Here is a 17695-nt window from a genome sequence, read left to right as displayed (position 1 = left end):
ATACCAAAGTTTCACTTTTAACATACTCATTGTTTATTCTAGTACATCATCTTTGGCAGAGGAATAAATGGGACGTCAGTGCATTTCACTGTTATGCAGATCTATACAATTACAATATGCATGGGCTCCACTAGGCTTCTTTAATAAATCAATATTTTTATTCAGCTATTTAACAAAAGTAACCAGATAGTGTGGTCAAAACAACTAAACCTGAGAATTTACCACTTTTAAAACGGCTGAGTAATCAGAGCAGGCATGCACACGTAATCTGTCTCTCAGAGAGAGCTCTGTTGTTATAAAACTGTATCTTCAGAGATCCCTTACTGTTCTTTGCTGTTTGGGAAAAGGGAAGAGTGCGTGCTGTTTGTGTAGGACTAGTTAGTCCCCCATAGTGTGTTTTGAACACCATATTCTAAAATAAAACACGTTAAACACACCCCTATCAGCTAGCAACTTCCTGCAATTGTTCATCAGGAGACTTATCTGCTGCCCTCTTGGCCCACTGGGAATGTCTCCGAAATGTGAACACATGCTAAGAAATCTGTACGTCTTCAGACATATAAGATAAAAACCTTTACGAATGTGTTATAATTCAGACTTGAGAGCCCATCATCTATTTTGATTATTGGACACTCTTGTTTACGTTATGCCATGTGGAGATAAGTCCAAAGTCTACAAAGGGAGAGGGATGCATGTAATGTTTCTTCACAGTTACAGTTTAGAACAAAGTAACCCAAAACAATGCTTTTTCTACCCAAATAGGGACATTACTTTTTTATGCCCTTGAGAGATTAATGAAAAAGCAAATGTTTCAGTTCTTGGTGTGTGACTATTTGATCTCAGAATTCCAGATATGCACAAAGGACTCCCATTACCCAGATGTTTTAAATTGTTTCCCATGTTCTCATCTCATGTGTCATTTCACTGTTTTCTGCAGGGAAGAGCGGAGTCCATCAAATTTCACCACTGTGCCCCAACCAGGACACGCCACCACTCAAGATCCAGTCTCCAAAGACGGTGGCTGGTTCAATCCTGACGTGGGTGGAAAGGTGAGGGCAGGATGTTCTTATTTACAGTGCCTGCTACTGTGACCTACAGCAGCAGAGTGATTGTTGTGTTGATAAAAGAAAACAGTCTGCAGCACATCCACACACTGCAGGGTACTGCTGGACAAAAGAGGATTATTTACATTGATATAAAAAGCAGCGTATCCTGTTTCTGAAGTTAAAAATAAATCTGGTAAATATTTATTCTAAACACTTGGACGGGTTCGATCTGATACCACGATGATTGTTTATGTTTTATTCTATTTCCTCTTGAGACAAGATTACTGCTGTCACCTTTAACCTCAGTTACACAGTAGGTTGATTTTATCAATGGCAGCTTTAAACACAAAGGTCTGTTTAATGATCTACTTTAGGATTCACAAATGAAGTCATCGGCATTCACATATAAGTATACAATCATTTTAATAATGCACGGACATGTTTTAGCTCTAGTAAAAGCACTTCTCAGCTTTATAATTTAACTTCATTTATAAAGGTATCCTGACCACAACTTAATATGATATTGATAGTAATCATGATTGAAACAATGCTGTGATAAATCCCATTTAGGTTAATTCAAACATGGTAAAGTGGGTAAATATAATACGCCAACTGTGATCTTCCATGTTTAATTAACAATCCTGCACCATTTACTTATCACGTAGGATTAAAATAGATAATAATTATTCCCCAGGAAGTGCACTCCCCACCCCCACCCCTCACCCCCAGTAACAAATTGTGACGTTGCGTCCTTCCCTGTGTCTCTATAATAAAAACGTGCCTCACGCATGTTGCAGTGTGTTGCACAGAGGCGATAGGGAGGAGAAATTGTCCAAGGCGCGCATGAGAGGCAGGGACTGATTGATCTGGCTTTTGTGTGCAACGCCAGACACCAGTTAGACGCTGATATACACACAAAACTTTTATTTTTCACCAGCCACTGAATTGAACTCATCTAACTTTTTTTTTGCGAGTGTGTTGGAGAGCACCTGCCCCGGGGATACAGCGGTTCATCCGTCTCCTCTCTGCCGGATCGGGAGTTGGAGTCCCCCAGCTGCGCAGGAGAGCTCCCCTGCGAAACGCGTCATGGGATACGGGAGAATCACTGCCGCTTTTTGCATGTACACCTGAGGGTTTTTGTGGATTTACAACACGGATTTGTAAAAGAAACTTTGATTGAAACTTTGATTTACTCGCTTTAAGAGTAAACTTTTTGTCAGTCTCTCGGAATTATAAGTCTTCCAAGGACTCGTATTTCTTTATTTTCGGGATTTCGGTGAAGAGTTGGCAGGATGATCTCATCCGACCGCTTTAGATTGGTCGTTGTCATCTTTTGTTGTTCATCACTCACTAATGGTAAGAAGTCATTCGTGCTTATACAGATCGGTTATTTACGCGTTGTAGAGTTTTATGCATGAAGGAACAGTTTTAACATCGCACAGTTTGACACTTTGATTCGTTTTAATGCCTCAGTGACTGAATGCATATTGTTGTGCAGATATGTGACACAATCTGCTGTCAGTTATTAGAAGGAAATGTACAGTGGCTTCTTTTCAAATTGATCTTAATAATTATAACTTATATGTTTAATTAAGCTGTTACCAAGAGTTGAATTATTTGTCCGTTTTGATTTTGATCTTAGCATTTGTGGCATTTATTTTATTGTTTAAGGATATTTCAGTAGAATATGAAATTTTAGTGTTTTGGGAAAATTATGTGTCAACAGTTTAATGCTGCGAGTCAACCTGTAGTTCTCACACAGGCCGCTAGAGGTAGTCCTGTCCCGTTGTAATTGGGTGATTATTAATGTTAATAAATGTGTTGACTGACAGGTCATTGTAACAGATGGGTAGACTTTATATTTCAATAGATGTATTTTAGATTTGGTTGATTTCGATTTATTTTCTCTGAATATATTGCAAGTAAGCCTTTCATTATATATCATGAAAAATGTTTATTCCAGCAATCGTTATCTGTGAGTGAACAGGATTAAACATTTTGAGAAGAGAATGCATGTGGCTTCAGACAAAACAATCCGCTTCATTGTCTGTGTTACTCCACAGAAACAAGATATATAAAGGGTGGATGCTCCTCTACCTTGTGCCAGGACTGGTGTGCCACTGAGATACACACTAAAACTTCCTCACCAATCCCAAATAAACAACCTATCCAAACAAAAGAAATACTGTTCATGCCCCCCACCCCCACCACCACACACACACTTGTACACACTTTTAGCCGATGAAGCTTTGTCTACGATGTTTTTAAGTAGATTTCCTTCACTGTCCACACACAAAGCGTGGGAAAGACACAAGGAGGAAGCGGATGTAGGGGCAAGAGGCAGCCTGGAATTGTTCTGGCTAGTAAAGGTCATGGAAATGTGACACGCTACCTGAGCAAAGATTTCTTCCCGGAGCTCCTTCTGCTCATATTGAGCTATGTCAAACTGCATCCACAAGACAATGGCAGGGAGGAAAAGAGGGTATTGTTTCTGCAGAGGAGCCACTAACTGGTAGAGCCATTAGTTTGAGTTAGTTAGCACTTTCTTTCTATTCATGCTGAGGTGTGTAACTGATGCATTTTGGCAAATAAAGCACTGAGCTGTACAGAAACAATGAATTCATGTTTAACCGCCAGACCCTAAGATTCATGTTGCACCTTGTCAGTGTCGTAATATTAAAGTTATTGATCAGATACAAGATACATTTTAACAGCCTTTAAGTTTCACTGAAGCATTTCTTTGGCTGTAATTATATCAGTGATAGTCTGACCTATCTGGTATTTTGTTAATATTTCACTTGTAGGAGCTTCTTATTGAAAAGTGAGCACAGGTCAAGTGTGTTGCTTTGTGACCTTTTGACACCAATTTAAACGAAGCATAACGACTAAGACTGAGGGAGAGAACGTTTTTGCAGCTCTCTGCAAAATGATACTTGCATTTCAGATTTATTTCAGTCGGTCTGTGCAACGGTCAGTGATTTCAAGCAAGAGTGTGATGCATGCAATAATATTGATTCAGTGACCTGAACTTTTGTGCTTTATCCAAGTATGTGTTGTGTTGTACAAGTGAATTTGTCCAAGAAACAAGTTCGGTGTGTATTAACGTGGTTTTGGTCAGTGGTGTTTTAGGGCATGGACCAAATTCTGTTAAAACAAGTAAAGCAAAGTGATGAAAGAAGTAATGATTGAATGGATGGTTGAATGTGAACCTGGAAGCTGCCTTATTATTTTGTTTTCTCATAAATTAATTTCACTTTACTCAGCAGAGTTCACTATTAGTCAAACACCTCTTTTTCGTCAATGAGGGCAGTGTTTTGAAGCCGCGTGTGTTGATGTTGTGTCTAATTTGTTTTGGAGTCACTTTTTGTCTTTCCTGCTTGGACATTTGAGAAGGGGTGGAAATGGGAATGATGAGAGGTCAAGCGAGTGCAGTGGGGGCTCTAGCTCAATGTCTGGGTCCATGCAGGCAGCACAAGAAAAACACATCAATAAATACACACACACACACACACACACACACACACACACACACTCACCTGGATTGTGAGATTTACCAGAAGAGCAGAAAAAGCCATTCCTATACACTGGGATATAACTTAACAAATTGCTTTGTCTTGCTGTTGTTATAGGATAATTGTGGCATCTGGTTCAGGCATATCCATCCTGAGCCAGCAATATATTTTCTTTAAATCCTGCATGAGATTTCAATTTCAAGGAGCTTCTGTCTGCCTACTAGTCTTAATCATACGTTATGGAACAGGAATCCTCAGGGTTTACCATTTTGGGCTCTCGTGCAGGCGATTCCTGTTTGTTGGCTCTACTCAACTTTATATAACCTAGAATGGCCACCCATCATGGCCAGATGTTCCTTTATTTTTGCTTTTTTAAGAGGAGTCTAGGGCATTTTTGCCTCCAAATCTCCAATGGCTAATATACGGCTAATAAAAAAGGCACTCTCCCTAACTATTATCTTAACCTTGCAGTTGGCAAAGTGGAGGCGTTTCAGACGGGTTGTGTGTGGAAGAGAATACTCACAGGATGCACAGACTAGCCAGAACAGCGACTCCTTATTTTGGCAGGTGGTCTCAAGTCGTGCCAAGGTTTCAACTTTGTGTTGTAATTTTTAGTTTGTCATCTCAACCTAAAGGTAAACTACCATGAGACATCAACCAATTAACAGGTGATAGACACTAGCATATCCTCATTTGACAGAATAACAGAAATCATTTGAAAACAATTTCATTTGTTTGTTACATTGGTTTTAAATTATTATAATTATTAGACCATCAACAGGCTCAACAGATTGCGTGCTATCCATTTTCAGATTGGCCACTCTTCGCTACTGTTTCGCTCGCCACGGTCACATTACAGCGAAGATGACTCACCATGAGGGACCCTGCACGCTTTTGTTAAACTCTTATTCACTCTCCACCCTCTCTATGTGTTTTGTTGTCACAGACATACATGAGTAAATTGGCAAGGTTATACAAAGTTATGCTGTATTGTTATTTTTGCCTTGAACCTACCAAAAAAAAGATCGACTCTCAGGAGAGTTGCATGTTTCATGACGGCACAGGATATACGGAAAATGAATTGTAATCTCTGCAAAAGAAAAGGGAATTCCGCACATTATTCCCTGCACTTGAGGGGATGTGACTTGGGGTTTCCCGTCTAATTGAATAGTCATCTCATACAGTAATAGTGTTTTTTTTATTACACAACATCAGGCATTAGCTACTGGGGGGTGGGGTGGGGGGGGGGGGGGGCATGCTGCAACAGAAAGGGTGGTGACATCTTGCCAACAGTTACGCCAGCTCACAACGTCCTTCTCACATTTTCTCACAGCTTCTCCATTGTTGTTGACATATTACTCAGTTTGCTGTATGCCCAACATTCAGTCATGAAAGTTGTTGTAAAATAATAATATTGTGCAGTAATCAAAGTAGCTAAATAACTGGCAGCACATCAGTCCAGAATTATAAGAAATAAATACCAATGAGATGCATAATAATGTAATTTTAAAAGTCATTTTTGAGGACTTAGTTCATCCCACCATAGTACTGTAATACGTTCCTGTTATTTTTCTTATGTAACGCATTTGTTAAACAATTAGGATAGTCTAGGTCGTTTTTGTCATTTTCTGGCTGTGCTTTGAGACTAAACATTTAAATGTCATTTCGGGTCCACAAACATTTCAGTACCTTAGAGTAAATCCTGGAATCCAGGAACTCTGAAATTTTTGTCTTTATATCCTGACAGGTAGTGAACCGATTACAAATATTTTCCAAACACTGTGTCCTGTGTCACTTCCCCTCATCAATGCCAAGTGAGGACAAGGTCAAACACATGGGATCCTGGTCTAATCTTAGTCAACTTGGTCCTGTGTCAATAATCAGTTTGATGCAGTGTGACTGGCTGAAGACCCCATTATCAGTTCAATCTGAACCCCAATAGTCACTCAGCCTCTCTCTCTCTCTCTCTCTCTGTCTCTGTCTCTCTCTCTCTCTCTCTCTCTCTCTCTCTCTCTCTCTCTCTCTCTCTCTCTCTCGCTCTCTCTCTTTCTCTCTCTCTCTCTCTCATTCTCATTCACTCTGTTTGTTCCATGCCTGTCCTCTTCTTAATGGCTCTTAATGAGAACCAGCTTCAGGACTCTTTGAACCAACACAGTGAGCACAATTTCTGGCATTTTTCAGGCGCTCTGCTGGAGGAATGCAGCACACAGCTGTTAGGGGGGTTAGGGGTGTCGAGACGCTTGCTGAGGTCAGCGTTGGGCAGGCACTGGGGCAGGTGGGAGTTTGAGGGTGTGGGTTTAGAGAGACAATCCCGGGTTCTTTTTTTTTCGTTACGTGGCCTGCTGATTCATCCATCTGTTATGTGCTGCCTGCCAATGCAATTCAAGGTCAGGAAGATGTTTTCAGTTGTTGTTATTGGTGTTATTGGTGCAAGCAGATGCCAGCATTCCTACATGTCTTGCTTATGTATCACATCATAAGTCAAAGAACTGACATGTTGAACATGTAGCAATTAGTGTAGCTGACAGCACATGATATATTGTGCATTTTATTTGGCAGTTTGTATTTAATAGGCCCTGGGGGTCGAATTTAGTTTTATTCATTATATGCAAAGTTCTCATTTCCAGCAATTCAATCACAGATGTGAGGCAGGAAAACACAATTACAGCATTCTCAAGAACATTTGTTTGACATTTCAGGCAAAATTAACATAGTTATTAACTCTGAATTGTAGATTGTGGGATTGTTTAGTAAGGACAGGAACCTTGTTTTTTATTTCGATAATATACAGCTGAAAGCACCCGCTATCACAAGATGAAAGAGTATGAGCCACATCCCTTCCCCTTGGCATAAACGTGGACATTAAAACAATGTTCTCATATTTTGCAAGGAAGTTGATATTGAGTGCCACTGCCAACACTGGCACCGTCAGCTCATTCTTAGCACAACAGCTGTTCTGAATAATAGACAAATACTAGTAACGTGTGGGTGTGTGGGTGTGTTTTTTTAGTGCATGTGTGTTTGCATCTGTAAATGCAGGTGCACTTCTGTGCATCCATCATGTGTCAGCTTGTCAAACTTGCAGTAAACTGTTGTGTAACTCCATTGTCTTCTTAAATCTCAGCCACAAATAACGTTTCCCCGAGGGCCGTCACATTTGGAGGGTCGACTTAATAAACTTGTTTTCTGACCACAATGACAAGCTGTTCAGGGAGCTCAGTGAAAAGGAGGAAATCACATATGGGACTGTGACAGCTCCTGGACAGCAGTGAGAATCACAGTGTTTCCTATGTTGATCAGTGTTAGAGGGACCTCCCAACAGACACAGCTGGGCTTTGAATCAGATTTTCTCCTGTGATAATGTAATAATAGAACTTGGTTAATGGTGAATGAAAAAAATACTTGTTCCTAAAAGAGAGGAAGGGAGCACCCACTAAAGGTGGTTTGATTTAGAGGAAATGCATGCAATGGCACTCTTCAGGGTCTAAGCTGCTCCCCATAGCGTCCCCTTCCTCCCTCTATTCCACCTTCTCTCTTTCTTTCTTTCTGCTCATCCCAGACCACTATTCATTCAACAACCTGCCCTCCCAGCACCGGAAAGACCCCCAGTGCTCTCACAGTGGACCATCACTTGCGTAAGAGGCAGGAGCGTGTCGGTGCAAAGTGAACCCACATGCTTAACGATTCATGGGAATTCATGGGAATTACCTACAATGTTTTTCATTTTGTTGTTTAGTGTGATGGTAAATGACGATCAACATTTATAAGATACTGTAAATTAGCAGATTTGTTGGCCTTCCTCACAAAGTTCTTTGTGTGTTTGTGTTTGTGTGTGTGTGTGTGTGTGTGTGTGTGTGTGTGTGTGTGTGTGTGTGTGTGTGTGTGTGTGTGTGTGTGTGTGTGTGTGTGTGTGTGTGTGTGTGTGTGTGTGTGTGTGTGTGTGTGTGTGTGTGTGTGTGTGTGTGTGTGTGTGTTCAGCAGGACATTCGGAGAGAGAGCACTTGCCTAAGATTCTGCCCTCTGACAATCCCCTCATTCTTCATAAGGACGGTTTGTTAAACCTCATATGCAGGTATGCTACACACCTATTTGTGTCAACGCCAAGTAAACAAAAACAACATTTAGCCAATAGTGGAATGTAGCTTACTCAAGTACTGTACTTAAAGTAATATATTCACAGATTCTCATTTAAATACATTTCTGTTAAACCAAATGAGCTGTCACAATGGGGACGGAACATATGGCTAACGGATGAAAGCTGTTGCATTTGCATCGAACTGGGTATCTGTGGAAAAATCAATACATTGTGTTAATCTGAGAAGTGAGATCCCCCAAAAAACCTTGAATTACCACTTAACGCCAAAGAGAACTAAACGTAGATCTCTGAGATTGTAACTTTAACTACACATGTGATGTACTGTACATGTACTTTACTTGAGTATTTTTATTTCATGCCACTTAAAACTTCTGCTCAACGACGTTATAGAGGAAAAAATTGTACTTTTTTTTACTTTACTACATTTATTTATCAGCTATTATATTCAATGGTTACATTACAAATTAATATTTTAAATACAAAACATAATGACTTCAATCAGCTACAACATTAGAATGCTCCTGACATTAGCTTATTTAATGAATTTTATGTACTTGCACGATTCTTGCAGTCTGTGAGTGGTATCTTCATCCCACAACATGATTAAAAGTGAACAAAATTGTCATCTTAAATGGTTATGAACATTTCAATGCACCAGTAATAAAAGTCAGGGGGACACAGGACAGATGCGTTAACATTTCATACTTAAATTACAAAGTAACATTTTCAGTGAAAGACATTTGATTGTAATTATGGTATTGACTAAAAGAATCTGACGACTTATTCCACCACTGCATGTAGCCATTGTTGAATAAGTACATTCCTGATAAGTGTGTGATAAGGTAAGTATCTTGTCATGCAGGGATTCCTAAACATTAGTTTTGACTACAACAAAACAAGTTTATGGCCCCAGTTTCTCTTGGTCTGTTATCAGAGGTCAGTCAGGAGGAGAGGAGACTGTGTCTGAACAGTCACTACAGCCATAAAGTTTAGACTCCACTCTCATTTTATGGCAGAAAGGCCAGGGGGAAAATAAACGGGACATGCCTCGACCTCAGGAGCCACTTGCTGGCTACAAAGAAAGCGGGACAATCCTTTACAGGAACCAGTGGTGGTCCACATTTATCAGTCTGTTGCAATTTCCTTTAGGGATGGTGGGACCCAAGTGTGCTGCATTCCCATTTGTTAAGAATTTAGAGAGCTTTGCATCATTTTGTAGGCCTGTGAGGAATGTTCAGGATCTCATGTCTATCTAATGTAATGCTTCCCTACAAGGCCATATGCTAAGAAGCCTGGCCCATACAGTACCGTCTTGTTTTCTGTCACTGGATGAGAGCTGGAGGTTGCTTGACCCAAAATTCTGCAGGCGAAGGCAGTGGTATGCAAGACATGTTTGATGTTCCTCTGGGATCTCTTTAATGAGAGTTTTAAAATGGATGCTGTTTGGAAAGAATGTGTTAGTTGAGCACATCATTCAAGAAAAGCATGTTCCCATGTGAAAGTTCACGTTAGTGGATGACTCTAGATTAACTCAAAATAAACAGACATCAAGTCAAATATCCCAAGGGGAGAAGCAGGCGCTGCCATCCTGAACTAAGAAGCTGAGTTCATTGCTGGCTGTGACACTTTTTCTCAAAATAGATCCAAAAATGAAGTTTTGCATCCAGTGGGCTGTTTCCAGAGAACAGATCAACTGGAATGTGAAATTTCAAATCCCCCAAAAATCAGTCTCTTAAATTTCTCTCATGATAGATACATCAGGTAGACAGAGAGACGGGATGACATGCATCCAAGGGCCACAGATCAGGTTTGAATCCTGGGCCACTGCATCGAGGACTCAGTCTTTTTGTACATGGCCCACCCGCTCTACGAGGTGAGCTACCAGGGGGCCCAGTTTCTCTTAATTATCTGTTAAGAGATAAAATAGAAGTGGACTTTAGATGCACCAAATGTTCTTCACCATGCAAATCTGCTCGTATCCAGGTGTGCTGAATGATGAATCCCACTTGATTGTAACTGTTTAAACATTAGGTAAAGGCCAGGTGCTGTGCCATTTCCAAATACTCCAGCACACGCTCAACAATTTAGATGTCACCAAAAAAGGCTGTCAGAAGAACATCAGCAGGAGTGAAATTGATGTATTAAATAAACTTAAAGTAAATGTGATTTTCCAGAGCCTCATTGGAAAATGAAAAAACTATATTATCAAAAGTCCCAATAGCAGTAGGTCCAGCAGGTGGGTAGTATTAGTTGAGCTGGATCCAATCAGAGTGTGGGGAAGCAGGGGGGTGATTGGGTGATGCAGATGAGGAGATGGGCAGGGAAGGCCAGGCAGACCAGACTAGGGAAGAGGGAACAGGTGTGGGTGTGGTTGTTGATGGAAAGTAGGGAAAGTCTGAGTGCCTCAAATGTTTTTGAGGACATGGGTGAATGTGGCAAAAGAGGGGGACAGATAGGCAAAATGTGGCACATTTAAAAGTAGGTCCACGTATTGTTTACAAGCTATTGCAGAAAGATTTTTTTTCTTTTACATAAAGAGGCCTCAGTTATAAAATGGTAAACTGACAGAGCAATGTTTTCTTTTTGTTCATCTAATACTCTCCCTCTCTGTCTTCTGTCAGAGGTCACGGTCTGCTTCATTGGACACTTGGTGATCCCAGCCGATCGATCTCGTCAGAGGGGTTGAAGGTGGAGGAGTGTCATTCCAGAGGTCACTCTCACTCACACTGCAGCAAACTGACAATCACAAACTTGATTGTCAATGACACAGGAACATACAGCTGTAAATACTCCAAAAATGGTTCAGACCACATCACCTCCACCTACATCTATGTCAAAGGTGAGACCTGCAAAGCACTTACAGATGAGGTGTCGTCTTTATTAAAAACAGACAATGAATCAGTGGGAATAAGAGAGCAGAAACCTGTGCTGTCTCTGGTAGATTTATGACGCATGAGAAAAACAATGTATAATCTTTTGAAATATAAAGAAATGGTCTATAAACTAAAACAGAGATAAGAGTTCTTTCTTTTTGAATTGTCTTACTCCATTTAACTGTTTGTTTTTGTGAAAGTTTTTCATAGGGTGATAGTCATCTGCTGACGCCAGTGGAGAGGCCCAGTGTTGAACTGAGTCCACTAAGAGTGGCACATAATAGACAGCAAGAAATGATTAATGAGTAATCTCTCCAGCAAGATTCAAGAGCTGGAAAACACACACTTTAGCAAAAAAGATAACTAAATTAGTCAGCGAGAACAGAAGAAAAAGCGAAAGTAAATAGTTGAGAAAAGGAGGAAAGTCTCAAAGAAAGAAGGAAGGAAATAAAGAAAGAAAAGGAATTTTGTCATTTGTTTGCTTAATGTAAGACTAAAAGTTATCATTTACATGCAGAGAGCTGACTTTAATCTGCATGCATTCAGATCCAAGTGCCACTGCTCTCATTCTCAGAGAGAGAGAAACAGAGTAAGGAAGTGGTTTCTGTGGTACTATGGTTTCTTCTGGAGGTGGAAGGGTGAGCGTGATTGCACGGGAAGCCCTGGCCGTTGACTGTGATTTCCTGCTCCAGCTACTGTTTTCCTAAGTCTCCCCTAAAGTGTCACATGGCACCAGTTACAGCATTGTTGAAATGGAGCTTGTGCTGGGCGGCATAAGGAAAGCTGATGTGTCAAGACAGCCTCTGGCCATTAGATAAAGGAAAAGTCATGAAATATTGGTAAATATTAGTGGGATGTGAAACAGCTGTAGACAATGCAGACTAAACTAAATGCTGGATTCACTTTGTTCCTGCTCTATGAATGTATTTCCCAGTTCGTTCAGGCAGCCTGCTGTGCCTGTGTTTAGTCTAACTCTTTCTTTTCAAACCCCTACAGCTGTTTATTACATAATTTTCAAATAATTGTTCCTTTATCACATCACTACTGTTGGACCTCACACAAGATGCAGATTATTTGTGTGTTTGTGAAGTTCCCACAGCGGTTGTGTGATGCCTGGCTGCCCAGTAGAAACACACCACTGGCCTGATTGCTATGTCTGTGCTCTGCTGCCTTATCTGGTTAGGATTAACTGATCCGTCATCTCTTTGTTGGATGCCCTGACATTGCCCTGATTTAATTACGCAGCTAAACTCAGCTCTAGCATTGCAGTTTTTTTTTTTTTTTCGGAACAACAGCTGTAAATTTGCTCCAAAACATGGTTATCCCAAAAGTCAAAATGAAAGGGGACACATTAGTTTTGAAATGCCATTTCTGCCTGATCTGTATTTTAGATCTCACTTGTTTTGGTGTGTTTTTGTCTCTCAGATCCTGAGCAACCATTTGTGAAGCCCAATAATCCGACATTCGAAATGTTGGGCATCTACAGGCATGAGACCAGCCTTGTGGTCCCCTGCCGGACGTCCTCTCCTGATACTGTTGTAACACTCACAGGGGTAAGGCCTCACTAAAACAATAATTTCACACTTTCTGCTCATGTTATACACTGTATGTTTTCCATACACCTTGTTGGACATAGAATTTAAAGTAGGTCATACAGAGAAATCAATATTGCTATTAATACTACAGCCGGGTATCCTCCTTACTTGTCGTCTTTGGAAAAAAACACATGTTCCTATTCTGGGCCAAAGGCGTCTCACTGGTTCTCACACGTCTTGTGTGTTAAATCCCTCTTGCACATATGACAAGGGACATTGGGTTCTCCGAGGGAAGCTCAGGGCAGCCAAGGGAGTCATCCTGTCTGCTTCCTGTAAGAGCAGGAAGGTGCTCCAAGAGTGTTTTTCTCAGAATAGACCCTCAGACTAAATTTAGTCCTCTTCTCTTACAAACATCAGGAAATGCAGTTGAAAAAAAACAGTATGCACTGTGTCTAGTCACAGGAAACAACAGGTAACTTACCATGAGGATTGTAACATTGGATACTAGAACACAGTTGAAGATGTCAGTGGAGAAGAGCTCCATCAGGGATGTTGTTTGCATAACTGATTTGAATCTTTCTGTCAAACTTAAGAACCTTATTTTGGTCAGTAAAGACACCTTGAAAGCCAACATTCTCAAAGTTTCCATGCTAACCACAAAGGTGTGGACAAACACATCTGACTCAGGCTGCATTCACACAAATAAGTTTTTGTTACAAAACACATAACTTTTGCTGTTTACACGCCTTAAAATGGAGACTTCTGGAAACGCTGCCGACCCTGATTTAGTCTGAAATCCCAAGGGTTTAGTTTTAGCCTCAACGTGCAGAAACACAGACTTTTGGAAATGATAACGCAAACACACGTGTTTGCTTCCTGAGTCTGTCTTTTTGTAACTCACAGTCAGTTAGTCTTATCAGTTAGCTAGGCCTAGTTACATTACATACCTTTTGTGGTTTCATCTGTATTGTGAGTGCCTCCTTCTCTCTGCCATGGCTTCCTCCCCCAATCGATAATCCTCCTAGTAACACTCTAACATGTCGACACATCTGCTTTGCAACGTCTCACAATCTATGTTTTCTACCGCCTTTACCACCTTATACTCATGTGTTGCTTGCTTTCAGTAACAGTTCCACCTCATCGTTGGTCCAAGCAAAGAAATGTCTTGTCTTACTTTACGCCTTTTCTGTTCTTCCTTTGTAGCATTTTTATCTGCAGATTAACGTTAGACAAGCTGCTTCCTGTTTACAACAGCACATGCATGCCCAGTTTAGGTGAATGTTCATGTGACATGTGTTCTCAGTGTTGATATGGCTGATTTTATTTCTGACTAAAATGCTTGTGAGGATGGAGATGGTTTTTGTTTTAAAACGAAAACCTAGTAGTGTGGATGTAGCCTCAGATGGCACAGATAGGGGCTGTGTGACCTTCCTGCTGTAGGTAAATCTATGGCACTCCTCCTTCCTGCTCCTTTTCCTTCCTTCCCTTGCCTTCTCTGCTAGCACAACTTCTGGCATGACAACAAACAGCAGCAGGCACGTACATCCTTTTCCAAGTCAACAATGATTTGTGCTCCATTGCATAAATGACTGCAGTAGTTAACCTCCAGAAAACAATAAAAAAAAAACGAATTAGACCTTCACTCTAACCGATGTCTGTCTGCAGCTGAGCCCCAAGTTAAATGTTGAATGAAGTTGAGTGTGTTACACTTCAGTATATCTGGCTCAGTGATCTTTTAATGAACATCACAGATGTCACCAAATATCCATGGTCTTGACAAACCTTCTCTGCTCTATGCTCTTGATTGCAGCTCGTACCTTTACCAGAGAAGGTTGTTAAGGAAACGGTATGGGATCCAAAGGTTGGATTCAAGATTCCCTACGGCCCCTCTACTGAGATTAGTATGCTCATCTGTAACGCCATGGTCAACGGTCATGAGTTCAAGTCAATGTACATCCCTCATAGATTGAGTAAGTCTGTTGTCTTTCTAGCCAAAATTAAGATTTCTGTCGATTTCTCTGTTTCTTTAGCATTTCATAGTCTTCTTACATTTGACTCCATTTTACAGCTGATGTTCTTAAAAATGTAAAGATCACCCCAGAGCGTGTCAGAGTGTTGGTTGGAGACACCCTCATGCTCAACTGTACTGGTGAGACCACCTATAATGGAAGAATCAACTTCACATGGTATTTTCCAAAGAAGAGTGTAAGTTCAGGAATTACTTTACACACAGTATAACTGTATGTAAAATAACCACTTGCAGGTTTTAGCAGTGGAGTTCATGGTACATCCCTTGTCTTCAGGAAAATCATCATTATACGAACAAGACCTTCCGTTCTGCTGTGGTTCTTATGATGAGCAATGCTTTAATCCTGCCAAACATTACCATGGAGGATAAGGGGATGTACCGCTGCAAAGCTGAGCTTGAACCCACAATATACAAAAATGTCTCCGCAAAAGTCCTCGTCATTGGTGAGTGTGCTTTGGATGGATTAATAATCAGGTGACGACTTCCATGAGCTCTAGAGTTTATCACAAATCTAAAGATTCAACAAATTGCTATATCCCTGAGGTGATGCTACAACAATATGATGATAACTTTACTTGTGGAGGGATTCCAATGTCTGTCATTAATCTTTTGTTCCAGAGCATCCATACCTCAACGTCTCCAATAGGCTTGAGCGACCTACTACAGTGACTGTCAAAGAAGGTAGAAAAAGGGTTGTGTTTGAGCCCAAGGTCAGCGCTCTGCCGCCACCGGACATGATTGCATGGTGAGCAATGTTTTCCAGTTACAATAAAAATTGCTGCTTGTGCATTGATTGTTGGACCACATAATATGTGGTGGCAAACCTGAATAATAACTGTATGAGTCAACTCACTTCAGTTTTTTTGATTGATTATTATTCTTTTTCCATGGTTTAAAAACCTTTCCATGCCTCCAGTTCTTAGGTATAAGTAGGGATGGTAACGAGAACCGGTTCCAAATTTTTCCAATCAATCAGAATCGTATGCCTCCGGGTTTATCAGCTCCTTTTATCAATGCGGACAGTTGCATATTGCAAGATGAGTCATGGCAGAGGGGAAGAAATGGTCCAAAGGTTTGGTTTCATTTCCTGAAGAAAGATGACAGCAGTGTAGCTGTGAAATTATCTTTCCAAGTAAGGGTGGAAACACCAGCAATTAGCTGAAACATCTTTCTACACAACATGGGCTTAAATTCCAGGTATGCCACGTTTTTGACCCTACGCATTATTGCCACTGTTTCCCAACTCAGCAGCGCATCTGTTACTGAGGGTAAATATCCTGTTACAATAACATTAGTGTCACACAGGCAGGATTAGCAGAACACCTAAATGTAAATGAATTCTGTACAAATATTCCCTCATTTCATTTAATCTACGCTGTGTTCAGACTCCGATAATTGAACTGTGTGAGCCTACATTTTTCTCCACACAAAAAACTGATAAAACATCAGTAAAGGAACTGATTAAGAATTGGACCAATGAGCAGAATTAATAATGTTATTGGCATAATTGATATCAATAAAATCGTATCACTTCTGTTATTTAGGTATAAGGATGGAGTCCCTATCAACAAGAATTCCACCTGTTACAAGATGTCTGGTTTCAACTTGATCATCACTGATGTGCAGCAGAAGCATGCTGGGGTCTTCACCATAAGCCTGGGCAACCGACGGAAGGGCTTGTACAGGAATATGAACTACACGCTGGTTGTCGAAAGTAAGCTGTTGGCCATAAATCTGATAATTACTGCTGATCCTAAGGAAATGAAGCCGTGGCTTGGCTGTGGACTGAAGCTGCCCCAGCTCTCTAGCTGCTTTCAGTGCAGTTCATTGGACGGCAGGTAGCAGCTCTAGTATGAGAGGAATTTGGGGGCTTGTTGATTCCAAGGCTGGATTGACGTAGCAGGGGCAGCTGTTGTTGATTATTGGGGCTCTTTTGAAGGGGCTTGGCGCAGTGTGTTAATGGCCCGGGCTCTATTCTGCACGCAGACTCCAGCCGCTCCAGACCCCCCCTAGTCCCCAGCATTTATTTGCATCCTCACCATGTGTATATACAGTGCAGCTCATAAAACAATTCTAAACAATATGTATAGAGCTTGAGGAAAAATAGGACTGAGCATAATTCATTGTTTTGATGACTTTGTAAAGACTACTGCTAACTGTTAATGCTTTTGGTTATAAAGGTTTTAAATGTTTCAGCATGTTAGGTGGAAACTTGGATGAAGTCTGCTTGCTATAGAGAACAGAGAAGTGTGTCAGTTCCTTCACGCTTTCCATGGGGGGCAGAGCTATTTTCATTGCATTCTTTAAACATTATCTAGGAATCCCAATAGCGTGCCAAAAAGTGTAAAAAAAAAACAGCCCCCTCTGGCTTGTATAAACTTTATTTATGGTTCTTAACTGTCCCACTTCACAAAACTTTAATTTAATGGCATGACAGAAAATAAAACGCACAGACACAAACAAATAAAGTGAAGGAAGATTCCTGGTATCAATTATGGAACTATTTCAAACTTTGTTCCTCAGTTGTTTAGAGCTGCTCCAGATTATGAATGTGTCCTACGTGATAGCTTATATGTGTTGGGATGACGATTTTGTGGTTTATCC

General features: G+C 40.7%; 1 protein-coding gene across 1 annotated transcript in view; it reads left to right on the top strand.

Moving 5' to 3' along the window:
* Nucleotides 1-1877: 1877 nt before the first annotated feature.
* Nucleotides 1878-17695, top strand: part of kdrl (kinase insert domain receptor like) — a 49589-nt gene continuing 33771 nt past the window's right edge. Inside the window, exons 1-9 of the mRNA XM_083915585.1 lie at nucleotides 1878-2402; nucleotides 8537-8630; nucleotides 11276-11493; nucleotides 12953-13080; nucleotides 14873-15032; nucleotides 15131-15267; nucleotides 15366-15534; nucleotides 15710-15836; nucleotides 16636-16805. Of these exons, the coding sequence (XP_083771711.1) occupies nucleotides 2339-2402; nucleotides 8537-8630; nucleotides 11276-11493; nucleotides 12953-13080; nucleotides 14873-15032; nucleotides 15131-15267; nucleotides 15366-15534; nucleotides 15710-15836; nucleotides 16636-16805 (1267 nt within the window). The 5' untranslated portion in view covers nucleotides 1878-2338. The remainder of the gene's footprint in view (nucleotides 2403-8536; nucleotides 8631-11275; nucleotides 11494-12952; nucleotides 13081-14872; nucleotides 15033-15130; nucleotides 15268-15365; nucleotides 15535-15709; nucleotides 15837-16635; nucleotides 16806-17695) is intronic.

The sequence above is a fragment of the Echiichthys vipera genome (genome assembly GCF_963691815.1).
Source record: "Echiichthys vipera genome assembly, chromosome: 6".
NCBI classification, from domain to species: Eukaryota; Metazoa; Chordata; class Actinopteri; order Perciformes; family Trachinidae; genus Echiichthys; species Echiichthys vipera.
This window is presented reverse-complemented; position numbering and strand designations above follow the sequence as displayed.